General features: G+C 30.0%; 1 protein-coding gene across 1 annotated transcript; it reads left to right on the top strand.

The window, feature by feature from the left end:
* Positions 1-7823: 7823 nt before the first annotated feature.
* LOC123203664 (NAC domain-containing protein 30-like) lies at positions 7824-11222 on the top strand. Its single transcript, XM_044620110.1, has 4 exons — positions 7824-7905; positions 9054-9233; positions 9598-9869; positions 10419-11222. Exons 2-4 carry the CDS (start codon positions 9071-9073, stop codon positions 10941-10943), a joined length of 960 nt encoding a protein of 319 aa, XP_044476045.1. The 5' UTR covers positions 7824-7905; positions 9054-9070; the 3' UTR covers positions 10944-11222.
* The last annotated feature ends 969 nt before the right edge of the window (positions 11223-12191 follow it).

The following is a 12191-nucleotide window of genomic DNA, read 5'->3' as shown; positions in this document are numbered from 1 at the left end:
TTGTATTAGGATCAACTTCTGATGAGATCTTTATTAAGCTTTTATATTTCATTCGACCACATTGTACCAAATGTATTCCACTTTGATTTCATTTTGTATTTCGAGTTAGGATCCTCTATTGAATAGTCAAGTTCTAATGAATTTTACCGAATATGATGCTAGTACATTAATTAATATATATGTGAAATTTGAGATAAGTATAAGATTATTAAGATTGTGTCTAGAATTTTGTCTCACATAACTTACTTAAGAAAAGTTATAAACATTGTTTGTTTAAAATATTTATAAGAGGTTTTTCTTTTATAAATAGATTATCGTTTTAGATAAAATAATCCTAAATGTTTATGATTTTGTTTTTGGGTTTATTCTATATTTTTAGTGAATTTGGGTGTTGTGTTTAATTGTTAAAAATAGAAATTATTATTTTATTTTTAATAAGTTTTTTTTAATTGATTTCTAAAGTTATTAAGGATATATTAGAGGAATTTTATAATCTTATATCATAAATAGAATTTTGACATTATAAATGTTATTTGTATGTTACAAATAGACCTTGTCTAGAAACATGATATGACCCATAGTAGTAATCAATTTAGGCCAAAGGACTATTTCCCACCCAAGGTATACTTTTTCTACACATTCTTACCCGTTAACTTTGAAAAGCCTATTTACCTACCTATGAGTTGATAAAAAACGGATTCAAGGGCAAAATTGTCAGTTTATCTGTAATATTAAAAGTAAATTAAAATTTAATCCTGTTTTCCCCCCTAACCCCTAAAAATTAACCATTTCCCCCTAGGTCAAGTTTTGAAAAATAGCATTCCCCCCCTAGGGTTTAGTTTTCAATCCCCAACGCCAAATTCGATGTCATCGCAGATGACGAAGCTTTCCCGATGCACCACTATGCTTCGATGACCTCTCTTCTCTCCTCTGGAACGCTGATCGGCTCAAATCTGACATCGTCGTCTCTTGAAAAGTTGAAAAGCTTCGTCGGCGATGACGTCAAATTTGGCGTCGGGGATTGAAAACTAAACCCTAGGGGGGGGGGGAATGCTATTTTTCAAAACTTGGCCTAGGGGGAAATGGTTAGTTTTTAGGGGTTAAGGGGGAAAAAGAGATAAAATTTTAAGGGGTTAGGGTTCCGTTAAATTTAACTGTTTATAGGTGGGTATTTGATATTTTCAAAGTTAAAGGGGGGAAACTTGAGAATGCAGCATACCTTGAGTGGAAAATAGTCTTTTGGCCATCAATTTATTCCAAATTTCTGAATGGAACTCTTTCTGTTTTTCCATTAATTATTGTTTTTGTTTTACATTCTTTACTTCACTTAATTTATTGATATTTATCCAATATGTCTATTTCAGTTTCATCTTTTTCATAAACAAAATGTTCACATTTATTACATTATCCCATTACTTGCTTTTGTTGCAACAAAGGGCACTAAGAATTCTTGACCTATTAAATTTAAATATATTCAAAAAAAACTTAAAGCCAAAATATATAAAAAAAATTCAATGTCTTTTAGTAATTTGAGAAAAAAATGTCACATCAGTATCCCAAAGCAATCTAAACATGCCACACAAAGTTTATCTCAAATTAATGGGGAGAAAATTATCAATTAATAACATAAATATATTAACTTATGATGTATACTTAAAATTGATTATACTTTTATGTTATTTTAAACTTTTTTTTTGCAAGAGTGATTGTTAGAACTTTCTTATGGCTTCATGATAAGTGTAAGATGTCAATAATCAGGAGAATTGTATAGGGTGACGATGCTGGGGGGTGGTGGTAGTGGTAGAGCCGTCCGAGAATGATGGAGGCAATTCGATAGCCGGCCATGATATTGACATGACATTTACTTAATTAAATAAATTAATCTTAATTACTTGATGGCAATTGCTGTGTTAATCATCACACAAGAAGAATTTCAACTGTGATCAATCAAATCTTCCTGCAACTTGAATCCTTAACGTCATCTGCCTTCTGACGTCTATGTCAAATCAATAACCATTTAGTCAGCAACAAAGAATCCGACACCATTAACTAATTCTTTTAAACCTCATATTTACAAATATGACATTTTTTTATTATCAAAATTTAATATATATATTAAAGAATCTACACAGGTGAACCACGGACATTAACTTTCGATTTTGCATTCTACGAAGATAGCAATGAGTCGTTCACCTCTGATTCACATTTTAAACAGGAAAACTTTGAGATGTTTACACTGTAATTTTGACATTTGATAAAAATTTGTAAAAGTTATTTTCTGACATATTCACATAAAAAAAAAAAAAAAAAACTGAACAAAGGTCTTAAACTCCTATCAAATGCCAGTCTGAAAACCATATCCCACAATCCAAAGCAACAAACAAGCATGCAAAGAGAAAAAGCATAAAGCAACTCAAGCTACAAATGAACAAAGGACCTGAGCAAGTCGTTTCCAATTTTAGAGCCAAACAAATTGATAATCTAAAGGTTAATTTATTCGGTTGAAAGAAGGGAGCTTAAATGATTAATTATTGTTTTTGTCAGCTGTACAAAAAGAAAAACAACATAAAAATGTTCACACAAAAATCAACAATACGTGCACATATAATATGAGTAAAATGTGTGCAAATCTAAACAAAATGTGAACATAAAAGTTCATAATTTACCAAATACAATTTTTTTAACATAATGAAAAATAATTTAGGTAACCATAATTTTGAAATGAGTAAAAACATATACCGACAACTATATTTTTAAACCTAACTGTGCGATCATTCATCCTGTCTTATTTTACTCAAAACTAATGGTTTAAATGGAAAATAAAAAAGTTTGATGCAAGAAATGAATGATTAAGAATCCACAACGAATTTGTAAATGAAAAATGAAGTTACAATACGAACCGATGAATGTGGGTGATCCAATTTGCACAATATAAATGGATCAGAAGAAGAAAAGCTGATAAATCAATTGATGGGCAATGATTCGATGAATGATTATGTCCAACAGTAATATCAAAATTCGATCATTTTACATCATAAATTATAAAACATTATATAAAGTCGTCATACTGGTTATAAATATATTGCACATTATATATGGTAAATATCCTCTATAATTCATATCATAATTAAGTTTGATTCCAAATATAGTTCACAGTGTGATAGTTTTTTTATCAGATTTCTTTTTGAGCTATTTGATATAGCTAGAGCCGTCACTTTATTTTGATAGGCCCTTCTTGTGCCACTCCTGTTGATTTTTTATTATGATTTTCGCATACAATATTGATTGAGTAAAATCAAAGGAAAAATTTCACTTTATGATATAATAGCATATATGCATGTATATGTACTGAAATCAATTAATCTTAAAAGTGAGCTTGGATATATCATAAAAAAGAAACAATTCCCTAATAAAACGTGATAAGAAATAAAGTTGATAAGGTAATTTAACATTGAAATATGTAAAAGATTTATTTAAAAAGGGTAATTAAGTTTCATGAGCACAAAGTTCCCACTTCCCCATTAAATCTATTTAACTGGTAGTGAAACATAAAAATTGCATTAAATAAGATTAAATTTATTGTATTCCTTGTTTACGAAGGCATAAAGTGCATTAAAATTATATATCAAGCAAAACGTTTATTACAATTTATCTATATTAATGATTCAGTGATTTTGAGATTAAAAAAAAAATAATCACATTATTCAATTACATATTATCATATTAGTTTATATAAATAATTTAGTTAAAAATACTTATATATATAAAATTCTTTTTATCTTAATATCTACAAATACTTGTAAGAGTTATAATCATAAAAATCATAAAATATACCGATGCTTATTTTTTTGACACACAAATATTGTCTGTGAAAAGAGTACTCTACACCAATACATTACAACGTCGCAAGACTCACATTTCTCCAAAGTTGATACTACTGTTGGTAAAAGGACAGTCCTAATTCGTTAGTTTGAGAATTGGACAACGAATTTAGTATGAGTATGGTAAAAGTGAATGTAGAAAATTAAGTAACCTTGATTGCATGGATTCAAGTACTGGATGATGACATTAAATACTAATTAAATTTTAATTAAATAATTAAAAAGTCTTTGTCTCTTTCGCCCACGGTAAAGCAACAAATTAAGAGCAAATTGCACGTCAAGAGGCTGAGAACATTCGCTTTCAAAGCTTACACATAAATTATTTAATAATTAATTGAGAATCTAGCACTAGATCTTTGTTTAAACTCTTACCCACGCCTCCCATAATCACTTCCTTTATCTTCTTCGGATTACTTATAATTGTATTTAGGATTCATTATGCTTTGTTTTGTTTCTCTTAATGGTTTTATTTGATAGAAGCTTTTTCCAAATGAAATGATGAAGAGGAGCAATCCAAATTAGTTTATAATATTAATTAAAGAATTTTAATGTCATTAACTTTTGTTAATCAAATTGATAAAGAAATGTGGCCAATGAGAAAGGGGTCATTTTCTAGTACAGCAGTGGATTTTGAGCTGTCCAGAGTTGTAGATTAATTAAACTATTTGCAAGTATTATTAAAAAATTTATAAAAGGGGAAAGTCGGTAGATCGCATCAGGTTGTGATGATTTAGTCAGATTAGGTTTATCATATTTTTGGATAATGAAATTGGGACCTGTCTAACCAAGTTATTGCTTAGCAGACAAACTTTTTTTTTTCCCTTTAAATTTTGATGGCACCAGTAACTGATAAGTTAATGACAAAAAATTATAATTAAAATTTATGCATATTGAGATAGTATTTGAGAAGACTCGGGTAAGTCTACTAAAGTTGTATAAGAGGATAACGGGATAAGTGAGAGAAAAGATGAGACATAATAATTTTCATGTGATTTAGCCTGAAAATTGGAATACCTATTTCTTATAAGAGTAATACAAAATAACAGCGTTATATCCTATATTTCCCACCTCATTATTCATTCCCTCCCTTGTTTATATAATTTTTTTTTCCTTTTAAGAATATATATAAAGTTCCTCAAATTTGGCACTTTAATTTATGATTTGATTTTAAATGGAAGGGATTTATGTCTATATCAACAACATCTTTGTTTACAAAGAAGTTAACATAATCGTTATGAAGAAGTTGTATTGTATAATTCAGATGGTCCCTCTTTTAATGAAATTATAGTTGCAAGGGAACTTTCTTCTTCGTTAATAGTTGAAGTTATCTAGTGGCTAATCATATACCAGGATGTCTAGGCCTTGGATTGAATTCCTCTAAACTATAGGTTAGAGAATTACTTATTCGTCCCTTATTAATCATTGCATCTAGTTTTACTTCGAGGATTTATTCAACCACACAATAATATGTATATAAAACATAATAAAAATATGATATATTTTTCTTATTAAACATTTATATATATATACACACACACTTCAAAACAAAAATCATATTGAATGAGATCAATAGGACTATATATATTTATGATAGGTATTAATTTGAGTACTCATGATAATATATTATTATAAAATTGTATTATTTTGAATTAAAAATAAAATATATTTAATCATATAGTAGTACATGGTGAGTAGTACCCAAATTAATACTTATTATAAATTTATAAATACACATAATGTCACTCAAATTAGATTTGACTAAAAGAAGATATAGAAGACTAAAAAATAAATATGTTTTGTCAAAGATTGTGTGGCTAACTTTAAATTGGGATCATGCACTGTATGGTTGAATTATGGAGACCGACCAACCAAAGAGGTTTGATACGTTTAAATTCATAGAAAGAATTATAGTAAGAATTGATAGTGATGTGGAATGAATATACATGGATTATGAGTTGGAGAATTATGCTGATTATCAGTTTGACAATTGATAATATAGTGCAAGCTAGAAAGGTGTCAACATTAATTCTTCAGTGGAAGCAAAAAGCAAGGCGTAATAATCAGTGGCCTCTCTTATGGTAATTGAAGTGTAGAAAAGGCAAATTTTAATGCGCAAATTTTCTCCTATTCAAGATTAAAATTTATTATGACAATGCACTGGTTAATGAAGATTCTAATTATAAGACAGATCGAATTCTTACGCATAAACCAACATTGGAAAAACATCACAAAAACTATGCCAGCTTCAATAATTTTCGAAATGGAAAACATGTCACTTTAGATTAGCTATAAAATGTGAAGAAAAAAGTAATTAAGATAATGCTATGTGATGTAGTTTGAAGGTGAGTGGAGAGTGACGTATGTCATACTAATCCATACGGTTATGGAGCAGATAAGTTTAATAAAATTAATTGGTTTTTAGCTAATCGTTTGTACTTAAGTTGGATCCCCATGCATATAAAACAAGAATGACTTTTGCCGACCACAAGAAAAGACCAAAATACACACTTTAAATTGTCATGACCTAAATAATGAACACATATATTAACTTTTAATAAAATTATGTATATAAATAATGAATACAAATTTAAGTATAAATAATGATATGTTTCTATATGATTAAATGATTTTGCAATAAAGATAAATTAACACTTAATTACATTGTGACATATCATTGTTTGTATTAAAATTTATGTGCATATAATGTTATTAATTTTACTTAAATTTTTGTTAGTATAATTATTTTAAAATATTTTTCATGTTATTTGTTATATTAATTATAAATGAAGATTTTTTTTTGTCATAAAAGTTAATAAGGATAAAATTATAATAAAATTAAAATTACTAATGTAATATTTTAATCTTAAGATAAATGTGATAATCAGATTACCCTTATATTATTAATCATATCAACATTAATAATAAAAAATTAATAAACTAATATCAATAATAAAAAATAAATTATTAAAATAATATATATTTATCTTGATACAAACATCCTCTAATTATATAGGGATGTTATCTCCGATGGTAAAGGAGACCTCGTATATGTAGAACAGCTTCCTGTGGTAATAGATTTTTCCCCAACAAAATTCCCAAATATGCGGTGCCCGGAAATACTTAATTACATATGTTAACTAGCTCTCATTTGAAATCAACCATTGATTATCTAGTTAACAATGTCCTTAATCTGAAATTAATTTATTTATACGATGATGCCTCTTATTAACACCTGGAAAAGCTTTACAATAACAAGGGGCCAACATGTCTTTAACTTTTCTGAACAGGCAATTTAATTTTTAATTCTATGTACCTTCCAAACTTATATAACCCAGAATTCTATAGCTTTTGCTTTTTAACAATTTTTTAAGAAATCCACACAAACAATAACCTATTCACTGCAACAGTTCTCATTAATTACATCTAATTAACAATTAAATCTGCTAATTAACACTAACTCTTAAGAGTTAGCTTAAGTGGGACTCATCTGGGAAACTATTTTTCCAAGAGCACAAATGATTAGCAAGAGGATATAGACAGGTTCTGAGTCTGACATGGAACTACCACCTGTCAAACAATGAGCGGTGCCGAGAGGCGAAGGGCGGCGCACCAAACAGACAAGAGAAGCTGGATTGTGGGAAGAGATAAAATTCTTGTTAAAATGATTTGTGATTTTGTTAATTAAGAGGACAGTAGTAATAAATTAGAAAAGCTTAGGACAGTAGTAATAAATTAGAAAAGCTTAAGGCATAAAATTGCGGTGGGAAGTGGCGTGAAACTTTGGTGTCACACGCCGTCCAAACAAAGGCTTTCATCTATCTGCCACCCCACGCGCAATCAATAACATCCCCATCCTCTCTAACATAACATAACATCTACTACTTGGTGTACTTCTACATATATAAATATATATTTATAACCCTTCTTTCTCTTCATAACTTTCATCTTCATCAATGCTTCATCACTTCTGATCTCATTCATTTCCTTTGTCTTTCTTTCACTACAAACAACACAACAAGCTAAGGTGAGTATGTTTATACACGTTATAGTCATGCATTTTCTGCATCAAATTGGGCACACCCATCTGCTTAAATTTCCTGGAAATCATTATGGAGTCCCTCTAAGCTGAAGTTAGGGTTTGTGATATTTGCACACACATCCCAACCAATTTTCTCCTGTCGCAAAGAGATGGATGCAATCCATTGTTCATTATAAAATTAATAGCATGTTATTTCTCAGTTTTTGTTTTGTAGATTTTGAAACTTTGGCATGCATCTAATATTGTCTAGATCTCATTGAAACCTAGCCAGCTAAGCATGTACAGTGTTTAGAGATGAGCAAGATGTATAGAGGATTTGAAGAAGCATTAATATGATTAGCTTAGTTTAACAGTGAAGAGAAAAGTGAATGTGGTTTGAAAACATTTGTCAATATTTATAATGATTGATGACGCAGCTGAAATAGCTAGCATGGTGGTGGGTGTGCAATTATACTTCTTTTCTACATCCACGAGTGCACTGCACTCAAAGAAACAAAACAACATGCTTGTGCCAGCAAAGTCAAGCTTTTCGGCCAACTTTTGTGCTCAATGTACTTTACCTAATTTCGTTTAACCACACCCCAAACTACTTAGGATAAAATCTTTGTTCTTTTGGTGGGTTCCATTATTGATCTGCCATTTTATTTTTCTTACTAAAACACATGCATCACCAATCTGTATCCCACATTTGTATTACCATTTTTCATCCTTTTATCATATCATTCACATAATGGAGCTTAGGTAACAATCCAAAGGTTTTAGGATTCGACGAATTATTATTATTACTACTATTATTTATATATATATAAAAACATTTTTTAAGAAATGAAAGTTTACAATATATATATATATATATACATTGTTTTAAGAAATGAAAGTTTACTTCAATGAAGAGTCATTTGTCTCTAGTTTAAACTAATAAGTTGTCTTGGATTTTGGGCAAACACTAGAAAGAAACTTTAAGGCTATTTTTATGTTCTTATTTTAAGATATAATTAAGATGGAGCCAACTAAATAACCAACTACACAAGCAATATGCATGGCTATAGCTGGACTCTTAAAAAAGTTCTTCATCTTCTGTATCTTCTTTCTCTTGAATTTATATATATTGGTTTTCTGTTATTCTCTCTCAGGAGAATTAAGCTCAACAATGGATCAACTGGAATCGTGTGTGCCACCCGGCTTTAGATTTCACCCAACAGAAGAAGAACTCGTGGGCTACTACCTCAACCGAAAGATCAACGCTCTGAAAATTGATCTAGATGTTATCATCGACATTGACCTCTACAAAATGGAGCCATGGGACATTCAAGGTATCATTAATAATATTGTCACTATATATCAATAAGCTAAGCTGAAGTTGGTATCATTTCATTAATTCAAGTTAATTTCACCTAGCTTTCCTGGCTAACTTCTTTTGGTTAAAATATTTTATAAAACGGAAAAGGACATCAGAAAAAGCACTTAAACTTTTCTTTGTCAATAGTGCAAACACTTCTCCTTTTTCTTCCAAATTGCGCACATGTTAATCTTTGTTGGACCCAGGTAAGAAATTTTGTCACTTCTATAATAATTATATTTGTCATATTTAATTTCACAAGGAAACATCTATACAACTGCAACTAGAGATCTGAAATATTAACTGAATTAAAGTTTTTATTTATTTGGTTTTTGCAGCGAGATGCAATCTAGGTTATGATGAACAGAACGAGTGGTACTTTTTCAGTTACAAAGACAGGAAGTACCCGACGGGAACTCGGACAAATCGAGCCACCGCTGCTGGATTTTGGAAGGCGACGGGGAGAGACAAGGCAGTACTTTCCAAGAACAATGTAATTGGAATGAGGAAGACGCTGGTGTTCTACAAGGGACGTGCACCTAATGGAAGAAAAACTGATTGGATAATGCATGAATATCGGCTTCAAACTTGTGAAAATGGACCTCCTCAGGCAAGTAAATTAAATTAATCTTTAATTATCACAACTTTCATATAATTAGAGAAATTAGGAAAAAGGAATCTAAAAAATTCATCAGTTGGGTGAATGATTTAAGCAAGCTGTGGTGCTTGACTGACTTTTCAATGCATGCTCTGTATAAGGACAGAAAAATTCTGATTAAAGCCACTGAAAAGTAATACAAGTAACTGTTCAAATGCATGCGGGGAAGCTAAACTAGTACTATTTCTTCAAATAAATCAACAATGGTTTATATGTTCTTTATCATTTCAAAATATTAATCATGCATAAACATCTCCATTTTTTATCAATATAAAATTTTAATTTAGAGCAATATTGCACATATCTATTTTTAAGTACACAAATTAATACATATTTATATGTATCATCATATGATTAAATATCACTTTATTATTAATTCAAAATCATCTAATTATATAATGACACACATTATATGTGTATCTATTTATTTACTCAAAATAGATACATATAGATTTATTGTTTAATATAAACTAACTTGTTGGTGCACGCACGGTATTGTAGGAAGAAGGATGGGTGGTGTGTAGGGCATTCAAAAAACCAAGCCCTAATCAGAGGCAAGGCTATGAAGCTTGGGACCATGCTTACTATCTCAGACCTCCATCATCATCATCAAATTCTGATACTCTTATGCTTAATCATCATCCCAGTCAGCCCACGAATTTTCATCACCACCCTTTTGTTTCTGATCTAGAATATTTTCCCATTAGTAATCAAACTTTCTCGGAAAATCAACTTGTTGAACTTCCTCACCTGGATAGCCCAACTCTTTCGACAGGTTTCACTGCAAAAGATCAAGGCCGCTTGCAACATAACAACAATATTCTAACCAGTGAAGATTTTGGTGAAGAAGAAAAGAGCAACAATGGCAAGTACGATAATATTGATTGGAAAGATTTGGATAATTTACTTGCATCTCAGTTGGTTTCCTTCCCCAACAATTTGCCATCTTTATCGACTCAGAATAATAATTTTGACATTGAAGCTCAAACAAGTGTTCATATGTTTGGATGTTTGCATGAGTTGTAACCGTTAAATGCCTCTATTTTTGTGGTTAATTTCAGTATATTGATGGATGATGAATATTACTCTTGATTTGATTAAAAATAATCAAGAGTAATTAGACTAAGATTTCCTTTCTTTAGAAGCAGTTTAAAATATTAAAGCATATTTACATTGAGCAAAGTAGGTGAAAGTTTTGAATTCACCTCTTTGAGCAATTACTTGTTCATATATGTAATTGCGTAATTGTAAATATGTGCACTAATGCTTTCATATTTACTAATTAAAGGGATGTTAAATTAAATACTCTATTATATACAAAACTAAGCAAGAATGCCCATAGTTTTGCTCATTAAACAAAGGCCAAAGGACTATTTTTCATCTAAGTTTTAACTCAATTTTAAAAGTATACTCATAATTAAAAAAAAAACTCAAACACTCACTTACCCCTAAAATTCTATTAAAATTGCCATAAAAAATAAGAGTAAAATTATTATTTAATAATAATATTAAAAATATATAATTTTATATCATTTTCTCCTTCAAATTTTGAAAATTGACATTTCATCCCCGAAACTTCAACTTTAAAAAGTGACTCCCCCCCCCCCCCCCCCCCCCCCCCCCCAAACCTAGGTTTTTTCTTCACCTTTTTTTCAACCATCGTTGGTGGTTAAAGGCCCCAAACTTTGCTGATGACGAGTGTCATCTAAATCTCTGGACAATGAACCATTGTTCAAGGATGACACACGTTATCTAGTCTGGATGAAGATTGTCATTCTCTAAACAACGATGACTCCTTCTTTCATTGTAGGGTTGTCATTCGTCGGCAGAAGTGACCAAATCTCAGGTTTGGTATCTTAGGGGGGAAAAGTGATTTTTTCAATATTTAATTTTTAAGCGAAATTATTAGTTTTTCAAACAAAAGGGAGAAAATGAGATATAATTGTAATTATTTTACTATTACAAAGATTTTCGGTATGAATAATCATTTTTATAGGTCAATTATATGAAAAAACAAAGATTTTTCATATTTTAGAGTTTGGATTTTCGGTATGAATAATCATTTTTATAGGTCAATTTTTACGTGTTTTGGATTAATTTTTTGAGGGCTTTTGTTTTATAGTAGACATTCATTTGTTTGGTGTTGAAATGAGAGTCAAAAAATATATTTTGGGTTAGAAAATGTGGCGGTGATGAAAATGATATGACTTGCATATTGATAATGATCTCCTTTAGGCTGATAATTACGATCAATCAACATGAACTTTAGCTTCA

Source organism: Mangifera indica, chromosome 19, assembly GCF_011075055.1.
Source record: "Mangifera indica cultivar Alphonso chromosome 19, CATAS_Mindica_2.1, whole genome shotgun sequence".
Lineage (NCBI taxonomy): Eukaryota > Viridiplantae > Streptophyta > Magnoliopsida > Sapindales > Anacardiaceae > Mangifera > Mangifera indica.
The sequence above is the reverse complement of the archived record's forward strand: the minus strand, read 5'-3'. Positions and strand labels throughout refer to the sequence as shown.

Bases quoted from the DNA above. Each gene is read 5' to 3' on its own strand.
- LOC123203664 (XM_044620110.1), top strand. From the start codon at position 9,071: ATGGATCAACTGGAATCGTGTGTGCCACCCGGCTTTAGATTTCACCCA. The intron at 9,234-9,597 runs GTATCATTAATA...TGGTTTTTGCAG, and splicing joins GGAGCCATGGGACATTCAAG to CGAGATGCAATCTAGGTTAT. The intron at 9,870-10,418 runs GCAAGTAAATTA...ACGGTATTGTAG, and splicing joins GTGAAAATGGACCTCCTCAG to GAAGAAGGATGGGTGGTGTG.